This window comes from Leuciscus leuciscus, assembly GCF_965113295.1.
Source record: "Leuciscus leuciscus genome assembly, chromosome: 4".
Lineage (NCBI taxonomy): Eukaryota > Metazoa > Chordata > Actinopteri > Cypriniformes > Leuciscidae > Leuciscus > Leuciscus leuciscus.
In genome coordinates, this window is record NC_138728.1 from 42,572,079 (window position 1) to 42,594,214 (window position 22,136).

The 22,136-nt window shown below is 42.6% G+C and overlaps 3 protein-coding genes across 4 annotated transcripts in view; 1 reads left to right on the forward strand and 2 right to left on the reverse strand.

Moving 5' to 3' along the window:
* Positions 1-22,136, forward strand: part of LOC309497266 (uncharacterized protein) — a gene marked incomplete at its 3' end in the record, with an annotated part of 158,398 nt that overhangs the window by 54,221 nt on the left and 82,041 nt on the right. The gene's annotated exons all lie outside the window — the stretch shown is intronic.
* LOC309496092 (uncharacterized protein) overlaps positions 1-22,136 on the reverse strand; it is a 112,607-nt gene that overhangs the window by 37,489 nt on the left and 52,982 nt on the right. The window lies entirely within an intron of this gene.
* LOC309496076 (uncharacterized protein) overlaps positions 14,555-22,136 on the reverse strand; it is a 34,363-nt gene continuing 26,781 nt past the window's right edge. The window contains exons 2-3 of one of the 2 annotated variants that reach the window (XM_082166032.1): positions 16,073-16,204; positions 14,555-15,500 (exon numbers count right to left, since the gene is read on the reverse strand). In XM_082166032.1, coding sequence (XP_082022158.1) covers positions 15,223-15,500; positions 16,073-16,204 — 410 coding nt within the window. In that variant the 3' untranslated portion in view covers positions 14,555-15,222. Of the gene's footprint in view, positions 15,501-16,072; positions 16,205-22,136 lie in introns of those variants that run through there. The other variant, XR_014204953.1, reaches the window with a different exon arrangement.

The window sequence follows — 22,136 nt, forward strand, 5'->3', positions numbered from 1 at the left end:
GTGCTGTCAGTTATGCAGCTACTGAGTATTGCAATCCTTGCTCTATGCTGCTATAAGGAAGATAGTGGCTAACCCCCCTCTCTTCCAGGATTCCCTGTGAGTCCCCTGGGTGATTATGTACTGTATGAACTCCGGGCTGTCGCCCTTGAGTCTATGGTATCAGATCCCAGCACGCACGGCGTTTTACAGTAGGTTCCCCTAGCGTATTCTACGCAGTACGAGAGTATCTCTCGTAAGAGAACGTACTCGGTTACTAACGTAACCTCGGTTCTCTCTAGAGAGAGGAACGAGTACTGCGTATCCTGCCGTGCCTGCACACGCTCTGGTTGCTTCGACTATGAAAAACCAGAGAAATAATGCCTGCGAGCGGTATTTATAGACCTAAGCCACGCCCGTCTCGGCGGGACGTGACGCAGAGGGCGCGAAGCGCCCTCATTGGGTCTGACGTCACTCTAGGTCTCGCTCGATAGGCTTAAGCAGTTGCCAGCAGACCAGCCAATAGGCGCGCGAGCTGCCTCGCCTATGTCTGTATGCTGCCGCAACGCGTTTTACATTAATACAAAATTAAAGGATAATTTTTTGGCTTCAGTATTCTCGTGGAAAAGGATTTTCCCCTAGCGTATTCTACGCAGTACTCGTTCCTCTCTCTAGAGAGAACCGAGGTTACGTTAGTAACCGAGTACGTTTCATTAAGTTATTTATTTTTTCCCTCTTTTTTTTTTTTTTTTCAAATGATATAAATAATTTTGAAAAACTTTTGAAGAGACAATATAATAAAATATATTCTGACAGGATTTGGTCTGAGAGGAGTGTTTCTAACAAGAAAGTGTTTCTTGTCACTGTTATGGTGCCGATATGGCGCTGAAATCTTGGGACTTGAGTCTGCGCAGTAGTCGATCTCGGGACTAGACCTGCGCAGTAGTGAGCAGGAAGTAAAGTCCCCCCCCCGAATCAATAACCCCCCCACTCTCGGAGAATGCACTCTCCCTGCAGTTTTTTAAGTGGCCTATGCCTGCTCCATTCTGCTCCAATTTTGATGTCTGTTGATTGCAGTACGACAAGAGGCTTGTTCAAATAAAGTAAACACAATCTCCTCAGTCCTCCGAAGATCCCAAAAAAAAGTCTGTTGGTACTTCAGTGACTACTTCACTCAGAGAACCTGTCAGTCACAGCTGTCAATCAAGACATTAAAGCACCGTTTTTATAGAATCACGTAACTAACTAAAAACAAACTTATTTAAAAAAAATACTTTAACTTACATCAGCGAGATAAAAACGACAGCAAATGACAGAAACCACCTTTGGAAAAAAGATATTTGAAGTGCAATTTAATTGTTTAGTTGGTCTCACGTCCCGTTGAATTACATGGGGAGGCGGGGTTTATGACTTATACTAGGACCAGTCACCAGGGGGTGATCGAGGCGCTTTGGCTTCACTTTTCAGGGCTTGTGCGGCACGCTTGTATAGGCCTCATAACTTTCTTGTCTCTGTCATATAGGCTTCCTAACTTTCATTTTACTGGAAGAATTGATTTTTAGGAATTAAATTTTAAAATTTTAATATTTTTATTGAAATCGATGTTCTTGTTCTATGACGCAGCTCCTGAAAATAGTCCACAGCTCGGTATACTATAGGCTCGACTATTTTCAGGAGCTGCGTCATATCATTACGCCTGCTGGACCCATGGTACGGCAGCAAAGTTTCTTGATTATTACGCAGGAATGAGAGTATAGTTCCTAGCCATATCAGCCTAGAAAAACTTTTCATTTTCCATCGGTCTTAGTACACGATGTAACTACAGAAGAGTCAAGTTTTAAATACACAGCGTATCCTTGCTCGATGAAGAACGAGACAACACAATGAGCCCAACGGGCGGTTGAAATTTAAAAGACAGATTTTCGGCCTTCAGGGCAGTGACGAGTACACGTAGTCCAGTGGTTGTCAAGACACCGTTGGCACAATCTTAAGATTGGATTGGGCCAACATCTCTTGAGCTGATTTCAGCACGCTGACAGCTTCCTCCACTATGGGGAATGATTTGAGGCCATCATCCACATAAAAGTGTCTTTCTACAAACTTTCTCACCTCTTTTCCAAACTCTCTTTCCCCCTCCATGGCTGTCCTTTTCAGACCATAAATGGCCACAGCAGGTGAGGGGCAGTTGCCAAACACATGAACTCTCATGCGATACTCCATGATCTCACCGTCAAGTTGGTGGTTATGGAACCACAAGAAACGGAGGTAGTTGCGATGATCCTCCTTCACAAGGAAACTATGAAACATCTGCTTGATGTCTGTCATCACCGCAACTGGCTCAGTTCTGAAGCGCATGAGGACTCCAAGCAAGCTATTATTAAGGTCTGGACCTCGAAGGAGAACGTCATTCAACGACACACCATTGAACCGTGCACTTGAATCGAACACGATTCTAATTTACCCAGGTTTTTGAGGGTGGTAGACTCCAAAACTTGGTAAGTACTGTGACGAGCGTCCTCAAGGAAATCAGCGTCGCCCTGGTAACAAACACCGAACACCTGCACATCCTCACAGCGGGCTGATCGGTCCCAGCTGCAGCTCATTAATTAACTGCTACAAAAGCAGCACGCGCTGAGCAGACAGACAGACTCTGGTCTCGAGCTGAATGAACTGCTGGACTAACCTTTCTCTCTGTTCCCTTCAGAAAGCAGCGAGTGACCGACAGCCCACCACTTTTGGAGCACGTTTGGACACCCACTTTCAGTTTGGATTGAACACTGCAGAGCACTTGGAGCACCAGCCATCACTCACCGGATCACCGTCTTCCTTCACCTTTATTTTTTACACTGTAAATAAAATCCACCCTCCGGGGCCTTTTCACTAAGCCTGCCTTGTCGAGTGATTCTTCACCCCGTGACAGTACCAACATTCCTTATCTCTGTCAATGGGAGGTGCTACTTCAGCATGATTGTTTTCAAAAATCTTTTCCATAAAATCTATAAAATGATCCTTCATCTCGGTGTTCTTCTTCAGAGTGTGACAGGAGTCGAGTCAAAGCATGCTGTCTGTTGTTGGGTAAGCGTTGTCTTGGTGTGCGAAATGGCAGAGGAGCTACCCAACTGTTTGCACCATCTTTGCAGAATTCCTGATTCATGATCTCTAAGAAGAGTTCATCCTCAAATGAAGCAGCAAGCTTATAGTTGGTGCGTGTTGATCTGACAGGAGACTTGTTTTGTTCACCTGACAACCGTACTTTCATGTAGATGCTGTTCTCACATGGTGTCAGGTAACTGGGACGTCCGTTCCAGAGGAGGTTAGTTTTATAAGAACAAACAGTGGGTCTATGAACACCATTAAGACAAACATTACCAATTATAACCCATCCTAAGTCCAAACGTTGAGCAAAGGGTTCATTGTGATGACCATTGCACTGACCTCGTACCTTATGCACACGAATGATATCTCTGCCAAGCAACAAGAGAATCTCTGCATCATGGTCAAGGGGCGAAATCTTGTCAGCTACAGCTTTAAGATGGGTATAACTGCGTGCAGCTTCTGGAGTTGGGATTTCATCCCTGTTGTTAGGAATTAAGTCACATTCGGTAAAAGTTGGTAGTAATAAGCGGACTTCTCCATCTGCCGACTCCACAATGAAACCACTTGCTCTCCTCCCTGCAGCATCTGCCGTTCCAGAGCAAGTCTTAAGTGTATATGGACAAGCAGCGCCTTGGATTTTAAAAACATCGAAGAAAGCTGATCTAGCCAGCGACACATTACTCTGATCATCCAATAGCACATACATTCTTACTTTCTTTTCAGGATGACCCTTTGGATAGACATTTACAAGACAGATTTTAGAGCAGGATTTACCACTGAGTCCTCCTCCACACACTTCAGTACACATGGAGGTAGTGGCAACTGCTGCACTTTCACTTTGCTCCCCACCATGATCATCCACTGGTATAGAAGAATCTTCCATAATCCAAGGTGCTGGTCCTGCATGAAGAGCTGAGATGTGTCGATCACTATTACATTCCTCACAATGCACTACAGCTCTACAGTCCTTTGTTTGATGGGCTCTTGAAGAACAACATCTAAAGCATATAAAATGCTGTGACAAAAAATGCTTTCGTTCTACTAGGGATTTACTTCTGAAAGCTCTACAATTTTTTAGAGAATGAGGTCTTTTGTGAAGAGGGCATTGTTTATCTGGATCCTCATTTAAGTGCTCTAGAGAGAATTTTCCAGAGTTTTCTACCTCTGTTCTGTTCACTGAGAAGGAGGCCTTTGGTTTCCATACTTTGGTGAGATGTTGCTTCTCAACTCTGAAAGGCCCAGTGCTGGGAGCGTAGAGGAAAAAACTGGGATCATTCCGCATCTCTGCCTGTTGAGAGACAAAGTCGACAAAAAACGAAAAAGGAGGATATGAAACACAATGCTCTCTTTTGTAGTAAGACCCCTTACTCATCCATTGCTCTTGAATGCTGTGAGGTAATTTCTCTAAAATTGGATTTATTCCTCTCGCTGTGTCAAGAAAGTTGAGCCCAGGGAGATAACCTTCTTTCTTTGCTGCTAATACACACATAGTACGTCTATATTAGTGAGTATGTTTGTAGTGTACTTTAGTGTATGTATGTACAACTTTAGTACTTTAGTGTATGTATGTAGTGCATGTATTGTCTGCACCTGTTCTTAACTTTAATTTTGTTTTATTGTTGTGTGTGAGTGTGTATGTGTGTGGTTGTGAGTGTGTTAGTGTATGTTTGTGTTGTGACTATTGTTTTATGTACTTAATTTTACTTTGTCTGTTTTTTATTATGTTTATTGTGTGCTGCTACCTTGGCCAGGGCTCACTTGTAAATGTCTATCTCAATATCTCAATGTGATTTTCTTCCCTGGTTAAATAAAGGTATAATAAAAATAATAAAAAAAAGTATGTATATATGGTCAGATCTGTTTCAGTCTGTTTTGCTCCCCCCCTTTTCTTGAAGGCTTGACCCACATGTTTCTTGTCTTATTTTCGATGGGCTTAGATGAAGATTGTTGCAACTTCGCCTTAGACAAGGGATCGTCCGTGATCTCATGGGGGTCAGTCCAGTAAGGCAGGAAGTTTTCTGGCAGACATTGGGAGGTAGTTTGGCATGGATGCGTGAAGCTGTAGTGCAGATTTTCGTCTCTGTTGTTGCATTCCTCTTGTGATGCCTTCTGGTCGTGACAGACTTTCTGAACTTCTGTGCTTACTGTGGTTACTGTAGCACACACCTGATTCTTGAGTTTGGATCTCGTTTGGTGGTTTCTTGGTGAGTGATGGGTAACCAGGATGGTGTTTTCTGGTACCTCTAGGTTTTCGTCTGTGGTTGGCTGTGAGAGACCCCTTTGTCCTGTGTTGTTGTCGAACAGATGGTCGTCATCTTCATTATGAAGGTTGTACCAGATGATCATTGGTCTTCCGTTTCATTGCTAGTCATAACAAGCATGACTCATCTTGTTGGTCACCCATGTTTACCTTGTTTTTGATGAACACTTTCAGTTGCCTCATAAGTTTTCCCATGTCTTCTGAGGGTACACTGTCTTGTTCAGAATCTCTGTTGATGGTATTGGCAGAACTCCAGCAACTGCAGTCATTGTTAAGAATGGACAGCATGTGGTTATAGGCTCACTGAATATAAACCCAACAGATCACTCAGATCATTAGGATCGCATCAGCTAGAAATACCAAGGGTTCACTCTAAACATGGCGAGTCCGCTTTTAGCTATTATGCCAGCCGCAGCTGGAACCAGCTTCCAGAAGAGATCAGATGTGCTCCTACTGTAGTCACTTTCAAATCCAGACTCAAAACACATCTGTTTAGCTATGCATTTACTGAATGAGCACTGTGCCACTGTTCGTCCGACTGTTTGTACTGTAGGCCTACTGTATTTAATTTTTCTAAACTGTTTTAATTCTTATTTGTTTTTATTATTTTTACTTCTTCTATATAAAGCACTTTGAATTGCCATTGTGTATGAAATGTGCTATATAAATAAACTTGCCTTGCCTTGCCTTCTGTTAAGCTTCAGTATCACGGTCATCAAGCATTCACATGTGGATATACACTGGCAAAGAAACCTGTCATACCAACAAAAGAAAACAAAAAAGGAAAACAAAAGGGAAAAGAATACATAATCCAAACGACACAATATTTAAATCACAATTCATATCTAAAATAATTCAAGCTGTTTTAAGGAGCCAGACTACAGGAGTGTTAGTTTAATATAATAGCCCAAAAGACCAAAAAAAAAAAAAAAGTCCAATACTTCATCACATATCATACATAGGGCAGAATCATTTTTAAAAACTTCGTCATTCAGCGGTTCAAAACAGCAACATCCACTGCAGTCTGACACAGTCTGCCGTACGAACAGGAGAGTGAAACAGCAATACAAACGGGTATATAAAACAGCAGCACAGACGGGTATACGAAACAGCCGCAATAAATCAAGCAACAGGCAATCTAAACCCCGATAGCCCTTTACGGCCCCCATAACATGAACACACGTAGAAGGAGAATGACACGACCACACTTAACTATGATTTTTATAAAGCCTCTAAAACCGCGCCTCAGTAATTGTGCCATACAGGTGTGCTCAATGTCAAGACGAGGTTTAACGACAGTGGGCTTGTCTTCCTATTTGAGATCTAATGAGCCAAAACAAATATTAGAGACTCTCAACCTGTCACAGCTAATATTGATGTTATAGCCACAGGAAGAAAATCCTCTAGATTTTTGCTCTAATTTTTTTTTTAGGAAGGGGTCGTAAAATGATAAATGGTATAATTTTACCTTGTCTCTGTCGGCTCGTAGTGGTAAATCCCTCGATGTCCACATAAAATGAGATTACTGCTTCTAAATTCCTCCTCTTGTTTAACTCGGAGTGCAACCTCATCCATCTTGTTATTATTAAGAGATCTCATGTTAGACAGCGTTATCATTGGAAGGGGATGACAGCTTCCTCGCCTCCACAATCTATTGCAAATTCCTCCTCTCGATCCTCACTTCATAATTCTTGATTTGCTTCTTTTGTGCAGACATATACTTGATGGAATCTCCGTATCGACAGCATAATTATTATATATTAAAGATAGCAAGAAGTCTCTTGAATAAGTCCGGCTCGACATCATAGAAGCCAATTGATCTTCGAAGGCTTCGCCCGCCAGCACCAATTCAACTAACGCCAATACCACGCTGATCATAAACACATCTGCTCCCAATTTAAAAGAACAATAAAATGGATAAAATAACAACTTAGATACACAAATAAAATGTCACCAGACAACAGTGAGACACAGGGTCAGTCATTTGCAAAAAAAATATAGTAATATTGCCTACAAATTCGAGCACAGCGCATTCTGCGTATTCTGCGTCCTGACTGAAAGGGCCATTAGTGATTGAGAGTTCTTGGTGTGATAATGTAATGTAAGTATTGAATGTCAGTTATGGCATGTTCATTTGTGGAATGTGCAGTGAACATAGCCAAAGTTACAGCACAGTAACTGTAACGTTAATTTAAAATAATTTTCCGTATTTATATTTGACAAATATTTTACCCATATTTTACCCATATTTTAATTAAAATTGCATTGTGGTTACGAAGAAATGACTTTTCCCTCAACTGTATCATAAGTATCATTACTAATGTAATCAACACATTAGACACTAACAACATCTTGTGGACAAAACGTGGAAGAACGTGGAAGAACCCGCCTTTCTCTCCGAGATGACCCAGCCATTTTTAGCCTATTTCATATAATAAATCCAAATAAAAAATACTCTTTCAAATATATTTTTACTTTAAAATGTTTATTAAATCAGTCTCTGAATAGCCTACATTTCTGCGGGGGTAAATGTAAAGTAGCCTACATTTATTTTTATAAAATATGACTTGAGCGCTCAGACTCAGTCACCTGCTCTTCCTCTGCAAGTGACGTCACTAGCAATCACATGTTGAAACCACTGTATAGTTTACTGTACCTGTTTTTTTATTTTTTGGGGGGATGAAAGCATTGTTAATAGCAAAATCCATCTTGTGAAACATATTGTAAAATACAACATGTAATAAATAAACACTGGGAAAATCACTTAAAAAGCAGTTGTTTTCCACGGTAGGTGCATTACACTATTTTACTGTAATTGTAGGGGCACAAACACATTTATACATATTTTTTTCGTCAAATAAACATTAGAAAATACTGCTCTGAAACAATTTGTGTTGAGAAGACCACTATATAATGACGTAAAAGTTGATGATGATGCCAAAAAGATTTGCATGTGCAGGGTAAGATTTGTGGAAGTGTACGTAAGATTGTAAATTAAATTTAAATTCATATTTATGTTTATGTCGTTAGCGTAAAGCTGCAGTTTCACAATACATGAATTACACTTATAGTACAGAACAAAACAACAGTAAATGTTGCAAATCTTTTTATTTATGCTTGAAACACAATTTACACGTTTACACCTGCCATTTTATAATCTTTTAACATACCATACCAACATTTTACATACGATTCCCCCTCCAGAGGACTAATTGTTGGTTAAACATGATGAATGTATTTATGATTATTATTTTCCTGCATTAAACACTTTAATTTAATCTATAAACAGTACTATTATTATTGTTATTATTATTGTGTGTGTATATATATATATTAGGGGTGTAACGATACACGTATTCGTATTGAACCGTTCGGTATGAGGCTTTCGGTTCGGTTTTCGGTACGCATTTTCAAACCGAACGGTTCGTTGGACCATTTTTCCTGCCGAGCAAAATTTCGTTATTTCAAATGTAGGCGGGTCGCGTGCGACCACAACATTGCCCAACATCAAATGGCAAACGTAATGGAAGCGGAACGAAACTGCTTGTTATTGTGTGGTTGAAGGACCGTTTATCAGTTTGGACCAGTGCAGCGCGAGCCGATCGTGATCATGGGACACTGTTACCTAATAAGAGATCCTGTAAAGAAAGCATTTGAATTCGCCACAAAAATAATAACATTGCTGCGAGATCTAGTGAGAAATATTCACATTTCTCCGTTATTAACGGATCAAACAGTGTGTGGAAGCCAGGAAGAAACATTGTGCCATGAATGAACTATCCAGTGTCCACAGATCAGCAACATTCACCATGGATTTACTGTAGTAACACTAACTGCAACCATGGAAGTTTGGCAGGAATAGTAGGCTATAATGCCTTCAAGTAACATTACATCGGTTTTATTTTTACATTATGAATACAATTGCTGCCCTCAAATGTTAATCTGAACTAAAATAAACCTTTGTTTAAAACTACTACAATATTACATTTCATTTTTTCCAAGGAGCTGTTTTGTTTTATATGCTCCTAAGAAGAGTCAATTATAGCTCAAGAATTGCTCAAAGTAAAAAAATATCATACTTTATGATGTTAGTTTTAATTAAAAAAAAGAATAAAAAAAATTAAATCAAGGAAATTTCTCTGGCATTTCTTTCTTTTTGCTGTATCAAAAACGTACCGAACCGAACCGTGACACAAGTGTATCGTATCGAACCGAACCGTAAAATTTGTGAACCATTACACCCCTAATATATATATATATATATATATATCTCAGTGGCGGCTGCTGGTCTTTCAAAGAGGGGAAGCTAATTTTCGGCCTACATCATAAAAATTGTCTATTTAAAAACGTAAATTCTACGTTCCTTTTCAAGAAAATGCTCTGTGACCCTGTCGTACCAACTAGCCGTCTTTTCCAGTGACTTGACCAGTGTCCTCTCAATGGCCAGCAGAGTTAAATATAATTGTATTGTGGTGACCCACAAGGAAGTCTGAAAGAGACATTCACCAAGGGACTGTACCTTTAAGGAGAGGGGGGTTTAGACGATGACGAGTTCCGGTTTTGACGTTGTGTTTTGTTTTTGATATCACTCGCTGTACTGTGTGATAGATATATTGAAGTGGATAGTAAAGTTGACTCGACGCATCTCTGTCTCTTGTCTCCTCACTTACCGCACTCCACATTGGTGACCCCAACGCGAGTTGAACACGGCTGAATTATGCCACACAACGACGGTGGTGAAAACGCTGCGGCCGCGGGGCCGGCCGCTGCTAGCGGCGCGGCTAATGTCGGCGCGATCTACGCAGCCACCATCAAGTTACCGGACTTTTGGCAGCACAATCCACGGCCGTGGTTTCAGCACATCGAGGCACAGTTCCAGCTGAGAGGAATAACACAGGACGTTACAAAGTATTTCCACGTGGTAGCGGCCTTAGATGCCTCGACGACGGCCAGGGCTATGGCGCTGTTAGAGGCTCCTTCAGCTGACGGCAAGTACGACGCACTTAAAACGTTCCTGTTGAGCCTCTTTGAACTGTCAGAACTTGAGAAGGCAGACCGCCTGCTGTCCCTGAACGGCCTTGGCGACAGCAAGCCGTCCGAGTTAATGGAGAGGATGCTGGCGGTGCTGGGCGCGGCGGATCCCTCATTCCTTTTCGCCCACATATTCCTGCGGCAACTTCCAGCACCCGTGCGTACCGCACTGGCTAGTTCCCCCCTCCCTTCCTCCAGAGACTACCGAGCACTGGCTGTGGAGGCAGACAGGATTTTCCTCGCCAACCGGCAGCAGTTTGTCCATGCACTGCTGCCCACCCAGCGCACGTCTGTTCCACCCTTGGAGGACGACCCAGACACTGCAGCTGCTGTGACGGCCCGCCGACAGCGTGAGGACGGGTGGTGTTATTACCATTCCAGGTTTGGGGCCAAAGCCAAGCAGTGTCGTCAGCCTTGCAGTTTTGGAGCCCAGGGAAAAGCCAGGGCCGGCGCTCATTAGCAGCTATGGGCGCTGGCCGTGACTGCAAGCTGTTGTTCATCACTGACACCTTGTCCGGCCGGCGGCTGCTGGTCGATTCTGGGGCTCAGCGCAGCATCCTGCCAGCGCAGCCTGTGGACACCATGGCTGGCGGGCACGGCCCCCCGATGGACGCCGCTAACGGCACAACCATTCGTACCTATGGCACGAGGCATGTGGAAGTGTGTTTCGGCGGGCGGCGTTTCGGCTGGGACTTCGTCATGGCTGCTGTGTCTACGTCGCTCCTGGGGGCGGATTTTCTCTGCGCTTATAGACTGTTGGTGGATGTTACAAACTGCCGCCTGATCGACGCCCTCTCTTTTGCTTCGTACCCCTGCACGCTGGGAGGGACAGGGGCGCTTTGTCTGTCAAACACGCTGGCCAACGGGGACCTGTATCAACGCCTACTTGCTGAGTTCCCTGACATCACCACGCCCACGTTTTCATCGGCGGTGGCTAAGCATGGCGTGGAGCACTACATCACCACGGTGGGCCCCCCAGTCTACGCACGAGCCCGTCGCCTCGACTCTGCCAAGCTCGCTATCGCCAGGGAGGAGTTCGCCACCATGGAGCACCTCGGCATCGTGCGCCGCTCTAACAGCCCGTGGGCTTCCCCCCTGCACATGGTGACCAAAGCTGATGGCGGATGGCGTCCCTGTGGAGATTTCCGTCGCCTGAACGACGCCACCACACCCGACCGTTACCCAGTGCCGCACATCCAGGACTTCTCCGCCCACCTAGCCGGCGCCACCATTTTCTCAAAGGTGGACCTGGTGCGCGGTTACCACCAGGTGCCTGTCCACCCGCAGGATGTCCCCAAAACAGCAGTCATCACACCCTTTGGCCTTTTCGAATTCCTACGGATGCCTTTCGGCCTCAAGGGGGCAGCGCAGACGTTTCAGCGTCTCATGGACTCGGTGCTGCGAGATATGCCGTTCATGTTTGTTTACTTGGACGACATTCTCGTGGCCAGCGCGTCCGCAGACGACCACCGGACGCATCTCCGGCAGCTGTTCGGCCGGCTCAGTGAGCATGGCCTCATCATCAACCCGGCCAAGTGCGAGTTTGGCCGGTCATCCATCACTTTCCTCGGCCACCACGTCACCCCACAGGGGGCAGTCCCCCTCCCTGCTAAGGTGGAGGCCGTCGCCAGTTTTCCACGCCCACGCACTGTGAAGTCCCTGCAGGAGTTCCTGGGCATGGTGAACTTCTACAACCGTTTCCTCCCCCGTGCGGCCCAGCTCATGCGTCCATTGTATTACGCCTTGCGGGGTAGGAGACCGGCGGACGTGTTGGATTGGTCCCCAGAGATGACTGATGCGTTTGATGCTGCCAAAACTGCGCTGGCCAACGCTGCTCTGCTGGCGCACCCGTCTCCGACCGCCCCAGTTGCTCTTACTACGGACGCCTCTGATTATGCCGTGGGGGCTGTGTGTGAGCAGTGGGTGAGCGGAGCCTGGCAGCCGCTGGCCTTTTTCAGCAGGAAGCTCCGGGACAATGAGAGGAAGTACAGCGCCTTCGACAGGGAGCTCCTTGGTCTTTTCCTCGCCACCCGTCATTTCCGTTTCCTGTTGGAGGGTCGGCGGTTCACGGCTTTCGTTGACCACAAGCCACTGACGTTTGCTATGGCCAAGTCTACGGAGCCATGGTCTGGTCGACAGCAGCGTCAGCTCTCGGCCATCTCCGAGTTTACCACTGACATTCAGCACGTGGCTGGCAAGGACAATTTCGTCGCCGACTGCCTCTCCCGGGCGGTCGCTGGTTCCGTCCACTTGGGCCTCGACTATGCGGCTATGGCTGCGGATCAAATGGCGGACTCTGAGGTGCAAGCCTACAGGACGGCCCCCACGGCGCTGCTCATGGAAGATGTGATGTTTGACACGGCGAACTCTACACTCCTCTGCGACGTCTCCACTGGGCAACCTCGCCCCATGGTACCTGCTGCCTGGAGGCATAAAGTTTTTGATGCCATCCATGGTCTTTCCCACCCGGGGGTGAAGGCCTCTACCAAGCTGGTGGGGGCCAAGTTCGTCTGGCCGGGCCTGCGGAGGGACGTCAGGGCCTGGGCGGCGGCCTGTGTGGCGTGCCAGCGCGCAAAGGTGACTCGTCATACCAAGGCTCCTTTGGCACCCTTCAAAGTGCCAGAGAGACGTTTTGATCATGTGAATGTGGACCTGGTGGGCCCACTTCCCCCCTCCCGTAGTTACACCTACCTCCTCACCATGGTGGACAGGACCACCAGGTGGCCAGAAGTAGTTCCCCTGTCCTCCACTACATCAGCGGAAGTGGCCCGGGCATTCATTATGGCTTGGGTGGCCCGTTTCGGCACACCGTCCGACCTCTCCTCGGACCGGGGCCCACAGTTCACATCGGAGCTTTGGTCTGCGGTCGCCGAGGTCCTTGGGGTGAAGGTCCATCGTACCACAGCCTATAACCCACAGAGCAACGGATTGTGCGAGCGGTTTCATCGTGACATGAAGGCCGCGCTCAGGGCCAGCCTTACGGGCAGCGACTGGGCTGACCGCCTCCCATGGGTTATGCTTGGCCTTCGCTCCGCCCCCAAGGACGATCTTCAAGCCTCATCGGCCGAGCTGGTGTATGGCCAGCCTCTGCGTGTCCCGGGGGAGTTTCTTCCAGATGCCACGGCCCCGTGGTCAGTTGCCTCACATCGGGCTGCGTCTCGGGACATTGCAGACGCTTTTGTTCCTATTCCAACGTCTCACCATGGCCTTCCCCGGTCCTACGTGCCCAAGGATTTACCATCAGCCAAGTATGTTTTCATCCGCCACGATGGCCATCGGACACCGCTGCAGCCCCCATACGATGGGCCCTTCCGTGTCCTGGTGGGGGGGTCTAAGAACTTTGTTGTGGATATGGGGGGCAGGCCTGAGCGGGTGGCTATTGACCGTCTCAAGCCTGCTCATGTGGATATTGGCGAACCGCTTCAGCTGGCCCTGCCCCCGCGGCGAGGGCGCCCACCTGCGGCAACCTCGCCCCCTGCCCCTGCCCCTGCCCCTGCCCCGCCCCTTGCCCCTGGCCCCTCTACTGTTAGGCGTAGCCGGTATGGCCGCCCAGTCCGCCCCCCTGTACGTTGACTTTGTTGAAGGGACTGTTATGTACTGGACTGTTCTGTTTTGCACTAGTGCATAGTGTCACATGTTCTATTTGGGGTACATGTTCGGCCTGGCCCTGTTATTATGGGTGAATTCTGGGGGGGCCTGTGTGGTGACCCACAAGGAAGTCTGAAAGAGACATTCACCAAGGGACTGTACCTTTAAGGAGAGGGGGGTTTAGACGATGACGAGTTCCGGTTTTGACGTTGTGTTTTGTTTTTGATATCACTCGCTGTACTGTGTGATAGATATATTGAAGTGGATAGTAAAGTTGACTCGACGCATCTCTGTCTCTTGTCTCCTCACTTACCGCACTCCACAGTATAAATGTAATAATATAATAAAGGTATAAATAATAATATAATATAGTATAGTATAATACTACTACTACTACAATTTTTTATTTTTTTTTATAATGATTTTTTAATTATTGCTACTAATAATAAAAAGATATAATAAGTAATAATATAATAAAGGTAAAAATGTGTAATTGTTTGAAATGTATTATGAAAATTGGCAAGCAATTTCAACACGCAAATACCAAGAAATAGTTTGCAGCAGTTTGTCTTTCGACTACACTTGCAAAATCCGTGATGGTACTGAGCTCAAATAGCTTCAGCGTCAGTGACTTTTTATTGTATGAAATCGCTGTCAATCAAGAGGAGATGCAGTATTTCGACAGACCCTCCAATCATCACGCAGAAGCCCGGAGTCCAGGCCAGCCCACTCCTCATTCACTCCCAGAGACGCTGAGCGTCCGCGGGCGGGACATAATCGCAGCATTTATCCAATGACTGTCTAGTTTCGAAGCACTGAAAAAACTGTTCAAAGCAGCCCCACTGAAGTCAATGGACGCTGGGCTTCAACAGGGAAATGCACTGTGACGCTACGGGAATGTATGATAAGGAAATCGAGTCAGCCGACCTGCTATATGTAACTGATTCTGAACAAGCTCGTCTTTGAGATGAACGTTTTCTAACGCATTTTTAGTCAATAAAATGTTAACACAATAGTACATATTTGACCATTCATTTTTTTTACATTATAGGGGAGGCCGAGCTTCCCTAACAGTCTTAAAGAAATCCCCACTGATATATATATAACCTAGCATTTTTTTGAGTGTACAGTAATCTATTACAAATTTCAAACACACACATTTTACCTCATTAATACAGGTTCATATGTTAATGATTCTTCATGATTTTCATCTTAAATCATACACTGAAGGTTCAGAATTATTGTAATCACATTCTGCAAAGCTCCTGTTCTCATAAGGGAAACAGTAGGAAACCACTGAAAGTGTTGTAGTTATTCTGGTCATCATATATCCTCCTGCCAGACCAAAGTCTCACATAGACAACATCTCCAACCTCCAGGATCAACACAACTCCATTCGAGGAGTGAAACACATTCTGAGCTTGATGAGCATATGCCGAAACCACACGCTCTCCATTCTTATAAATGTATGCAGCTGATACAGTTGGGCCATGACCATGTACAGAGATTCTGAACATGTACGCTCCTTTCAGTGGGGCTGTGAAAACACCTAAATCAAATAACAAGAGATACAGAATCAGCTGTTTCCTGTATGATCGCTTTATTATCAAGCACACTGTGTAATAGTTTTCGTTGTAAACTATATAATAGTGTTCGTGTAAACGTTGTCAAAACAATCCCCATTATCACGGATTTGTGGAAACTACTTTAAACGCTGTATTCTGCTGCCTGGCCAGTAGGTGGCAACATCACTTTGTAAAGAAACACCACGCACCTTTAGACTGATCACGTATTACGCATGACATCACTGTTTTCACAAATTCACGTTTTTGTTGTTTACACAGAGACGATAATAGTATTATTTCCAAAAACTTGCACTTTGAAGCCCAATTTCAAACGTTTGCGTTTTCAGTCCCCCAATAAATGAACGTGTGAATGAACGGCCAAAGCGCATAAACCTGAATCACATACAAATCTTTACGTGTTTAATTGAAACCGGTGTCGTGTATACGGCCCCTAATTCTCTAATACACATTACACAACTGCAGAGAGGTCTGAATGGAGCAGAAGGGTTTTCATTATTATAAACTGAGTTTTATGACTCATGTCATTGATCATTACCTGTAATTGGGTTGTAGGCGTTCCCTATGTTTGTGATGACGTTCCTGTAGGTTAGTGTGATTTCAGTGGTAAAAGGACCAGTATATCCACCGCCAGATTGCATCAGTGAAGCTGAAAAAGCTATTTCTCTGTCTGTTATTGAAAAACATAAGCAATATTGTGATATATTACTATATTACACTGAGAATGTACAGGTGAAACTCGAAAAATTAGAATATCGTGCAAAAGTTTGTGTATTTCAGTAATTCAAATTAAAAGGTGAAACTAATACATTTAGCATATATAACTATATACATATGCATGATTATACTTTTCAGATGGCTGACATTTCTGTATTTAAAAACCTTTTTTTTATTGTTTTCATGTAATATTCTAATTTTCTGAGATTTTGAATTTGGGGTTTTCATAAGCTGTAAGCCATTATCATCAAAATGATAACTTTTGCAGATATTCTAATTTTTCGAGTTTCACCTGTATAGACTGAATTTAACATCATTCAAGCACACTTTCACCTCTGTTTTCCTTTCTCAACTCCACTTGACCCAGAGTAAGATTGGATATTTCTGTGAAGGAATAAAGATTCTGTTAAATGACATTTACACTGTTTATTGTAATAGATAACACAATTTACACAATATACATTCAATTTTACATTATTTAATTGGTGTTTTACTTTGAGGATCATTGATAAAAGAATGAATGTTTTGGTGAGGTACCATCATTTTTCTTGTTCATCTCATCCCTCAGTTGCGTCTCTAAAGCTCTGATGTTTGTTTTCTGCTCTGTAACGGTGGCGGTCAGTTCTCTGTTGATGGTTTTCTGCTCTGTAACTGTGGCGGTCAGTTCTCTGATGTTTCCTTTCTGCTCTGTAACGGTGGCGGTCAGTTCTCTGTTGATGGTTTTCTGCTCTGTAACTGTGGCGGTCAGTTCTCTGATGTTCACTTTCTGCTCTGTAACTGTGGCGGTCAGTTCTCTGATGTTCACTTTCTGCTCTGTAACGGTGGCGGTCAGTTCTCTCAGCGCTGCATGGATGTCAGTGAAGAACAGATGGTAGTTTTGTTGGCTGTCAGTTGAAGCTTCATCTCTCAAAGTGTCTGTTTGAGGTGGATTCTGTCTTCCGTCCTCAGATCTGAGCTGTTGACTGATCTCATTCTCATTGAGTCCTCCATCTACCTGATGCTGTACGACACACACAAAGGTTTCCAACAGCAGCAGTAAACATACTAAACCCTTCATTCTTCACTGATGTTTGTTTCCAGCTCTTGCTCTTCATCCTCACAGTCTCTCATGTTCCTTTTATAGTGTCCGGATTCACTGTCTTTTGTACTTTATCTGTATTACTTTAGATAAAGAAGTAGTTCAAGTTAATTGTTAATCATAATCAAAGGGATGTTCCGGGTTCAGTAGATGTTTATCTCTATTCACAACATTTGTGGCACTATGTTGATCTCAACAGAAAATAACTTTGACTCATATATATATATATATATATTAAAATTATAATTATTTTATTTTTGTTATAAGATCAGCGGAGGGATAATCACAGCAGCACACACCTCCGGTCGTTGAATGGTTAAAATCTCACACTTTAATAATATTTATCCTAACAAAATAAAAAAGGCTGTGACTGTGAGGAAATTACCTCAAAAATGTACATCGATATGCAAGTTTGAGTGACAGTGATTATCCTGACCTCTGGTATATTTCTGACCTCTGATATAGATGGTCACATGACAGGTTTATCAGATTTATGTTGACAAAATGTTGCTGATGGAGTTTAATTCACAAAATTCCTTTAAATGTTTCCCCCCACATGCAACAACATCCTGTATTAACAGAAGTAGAACTGAATAAATGCATGGATTAATAAATACAAAAAGGTAGTTTGAGGACAAAATCAATTTCATTCTTTCCTTGCTGCTACTATACAACATATGCATATCATTTGAATGACATGTATTACATGTATAAAACATTAAATGTAATTATTAACCTGATTTACAGCTTTTCATGTACAAGAATGGCCTAGATTTTGGGTTTCCCAGTAACTGGTTTACAATAACTTGTTTTATGGTACAGTAATGTGAGCTGTTGTTTTGTGGTGTGAACTTTGATCTTAACACCTTTAACCTTATTATTTATTATTACACGGCTCTGTGGAATACTTGATTCTGATTGGTCAATCGCACCATCCAGCGGTAAGTTATTCCCAGATAACAATTGCTCAAAACAGAAACACAGGCATTCACCACAGCATTTACCTATATGGGACGGTATGAACATTTTCATATCACGATTATAGTGACTAAAATTATCATGATTATCAATATTATCACGGTTTTGTTAAAACGAGATGAAAGTGTTCAAAAAGAACTGATGCTCACACTAAAAACAGTTTAATATTTGAAAATCAACAAACAACAAATAAAACAAGCAGATTATAAGCAAGATTATAATCTTGCACTTTTTTAAGCAAGATTATATTCTGTGGCATTTACTTCCTTATAATGACCGTCGTCAATAGCAATGCATTATAACACAGCGCATATCCATGTATAGCAACAACGGACGCACTCTCTCGTTTCATTCAAATACAACTTGCCGTCTTGCTTCTCCGTTTTTTGGACGATTGTTTTGTACGCTGTACAAAATGGATTTATAAACAGGTAAGATTTAAAACATTAATCTCAGTTCAATATGTCCCCGTAATTATGTGGTAAAAAAAAAAATGTTTGAACTTGATTGTTTGTCTTTGGCTCAAAGCCACTTGCCCCCTATTTGTAGTGAACATCCTCGATTAAGTTTTCACTCAGGACTTTTGTAAAAGCCAAAATATGACCACACCTCAGATTTTGTCCTCTCAAAAGGCTGAAAAATCTCCCGACTCCCGAGCATGGTCACTGCCTTCCGCCATTCCTTCTCAAATAAAAGAAAACCAACATTGCGCGCTGCTCCTGTGTCAGACTGTTGCTGGCTGGACAGGATTTACAGCGAGTTATTAAAATCGCGATAATCAAACACGGTTTTAATGATAATAACATTTTTAACGATAATACTAACCGTCAGTACATTTTATCGTGGTTTATAGTGAAACCGGTAATCGTCCCATCCCTAATATGTGACACCCTCACACCAATCCACTGCATTCACTACAAGTAAACACCACACGTGCGCCCACTGCCCCTCCAGTGCCACCGCCTGGGAAAACCTAAAAAGAACAAACACAAACACATTTAAACAAACAGCTCAGCAATCCTTCATTCTCATGAACACCATGACATTACTTCCCAACAAAATGTCTAGTCAAAAAGAGGGACTCACTCAACATATGCTGAGGACACTTAAAACACAATTTCCAGTGAGTTCAAAGACTCATTAAAACACCATATTAGATAAAAAAAAACAGTAGAAAACAAAACTCTAAATTAGACAGATAACAGTCGGTGCCAGAGTCCTACAATAAAAATGCACAAGTTAGTACATTTCTAAAACAAAACAATGAAATACCAACTATCGATACGGCTAATACCTGGTTTTAGTAGCTCATGCTATCCACTGATATATTAGTCATCAGCCCTGTTCCTGAAACATCAAAATGCTGCAACAAACAAGGAACATAACATTACGCTTAGAAAACAATAAACAAAACCACAAAAGCAGTTACTACCTTGCCTTAGCAGCTTGAGTTATGCACTGCAATAATCATCAGCTCGCTCCTGAACGATCAAAGAGCTCAGCTTCCCATTCACCTTCTACTCTTCTGATCGTTAACTGTCTCCCTTTAAATTAGTTATTTCACTTGGTCTAATTTGTGTGACAATTATTAATCCTAGCACCCTTACTGGTCATGCCTCACACAATTCTTCCCCAGGTCTCAGTGTCCCCCTACCTACCACATAGACTAAAAACACATCTCTTTGACCCAGCATACACATAACACATTATAGACTTCTATAATTCAATATTAGGCTGCATAGATTAGGTCAGCCGGAACCGGGAACACTTCCCATAAATTCTGATGTACTCGTTAGGCTACATCATAAGAAGAATGGCGTCTATGCTAATATTAGTCTCTCTGTTTATCCCGAGGTTTACCGCAGTCCAAGCTTGGAATTTGGCCCCAACCCATAGTACTCCGCCAAAAAGCAAATGAGCTTGTTAATGAAAATCTGCTTGTGTATTACAGGTGCTGTGAGAGAGTCATGCCTCCCGTGCCGCCACTGATGACGACATTGTAGAGCATGCAAAACGGTGGTTCAGCCTGGCATCAGAAAGAGGAAACTCAAGGAGCCGTCCCACTGGCAGCATCCTGACCCAACAGAAGCCTGTTTTGAAATGTGTTCGTTTTAATTTAGTAAAATGTTTTTCATTAAATAAAACAATGTTCTTGGTACAATTTATGATTGCATTTCATTTTTCACTGAGCTGTTTTTATAGTTTTATTTTTACTGGTTAAAAAGAATGAATTTAGATGTTCATGTTTTTATTGATTTCATATTTTACTAATATTAATAGAGCAATCTAATGTTGGTCAGATAGATTTAAAATATTTCTGTAGCTAGTTTGGACAGATTACTAGTTTTGAATGAGGGACCTGGAAGGTAACCAGACTGAATGACCCACTAAATTAAAGGGATAGATAGATATTTAAATAGATAGATAGATAGACAGAATGATAAAGTATAACAGAACACTAGATAGATAAGAAATATATAGATGGATAGAGAGATGGATATAGGACAACAGAGCGATACAGACAGATAGATAGAGATAGAACAACAGATAAATAAGAAATATTAGATATAGAACAACATAACAATAGATAAATAGATGCAGAGTGATAGAGATAGAACATCAGAACAATAGATAGATATGCAGTAAATATAGATTAGAAATAGATAGAGAGATAGAACAACAGAACAATAGATAGATATACAGTTTAAATAGATTAGAAATATATATATAAACACACAAACAAACAAAAAAAAATCAACATTTTATTTGGTCCGGACCTAAGTAAGTGAACTAGCGGACTTTCCTGGTGTGAATACACCCTTAAGGCGAGACACTACAGGTGAATAGGGTAAAATTTTAAAATAATAGATATCACCATGAAACTTCCTCAGTTCATTACTTACACAAGTTCATAAAAAAAATGTTTTACAAGTTTTTGAAATTTGTATGTTTAATTATGCAAATTAGGTATTATCTCATTAAATATGTGCAATTTTGCATATTTTTTCAGTAGATATATCTGAAAATATGATAAAGCCAGAAGCAAAATTATTTTTTCATTTTGATTACACACAAGATGGAAAAAGATGTTCAGAGGGATTTCAGGATATATGGTTTCATTAACTAGGAAATCAAAATATACTGTCCATAGCCTTAAAATATCGATTTTCACCATTTTTTTTAAATTAAAATGTCACATAAATCAGGCCAGGAATGATTTATTAACAAATCCCTCTGAACAGATCTTCAGAATACTGCTAAGTGTATAACTGGAAAGTTTGGTGTACACAGGTGCTACATAGGCTGAGATGTTTCTACTGGAGAATGACAAAAAACGCAAAAAAATAATTTTGCGAAAATGGCAGTTAAAGATTTAATAGTTCTAAATGAGATTTCGTCGTTAGCTTTAAATCCCCCTTTGGACATTCACGATTGGTTACTGATAGAAAGGAAATGCCCATATTTGGTTTACATAGCGTTGTGCGGGAGACTCGGAGCTTTACAACGATCCCGGACATGACAGACTTCAGTGAACAGACGGAGCTCGGCATGTCGCGATGGAATACTAACTTCCTGGTAAATTCGGGAGAAACTTACTGCCGCAAGTAAACAAAATGTAATAAAATAAACATCGTAATGTATATTTTCAGCGTTTTCTTTATAGCAGCTTGAAAGAATACATATTGAAGGAGTAAACTCGGCCAAAATCTCAAAACTGACCACTGCATGAAAAATCGATGTTTTTGCCTGCCGTGTCTCGCCTTAAAATCTGTTTTCAAACACAACACTTATTCCTTCACTATCCAACTTGTTACCATACTACACTTTA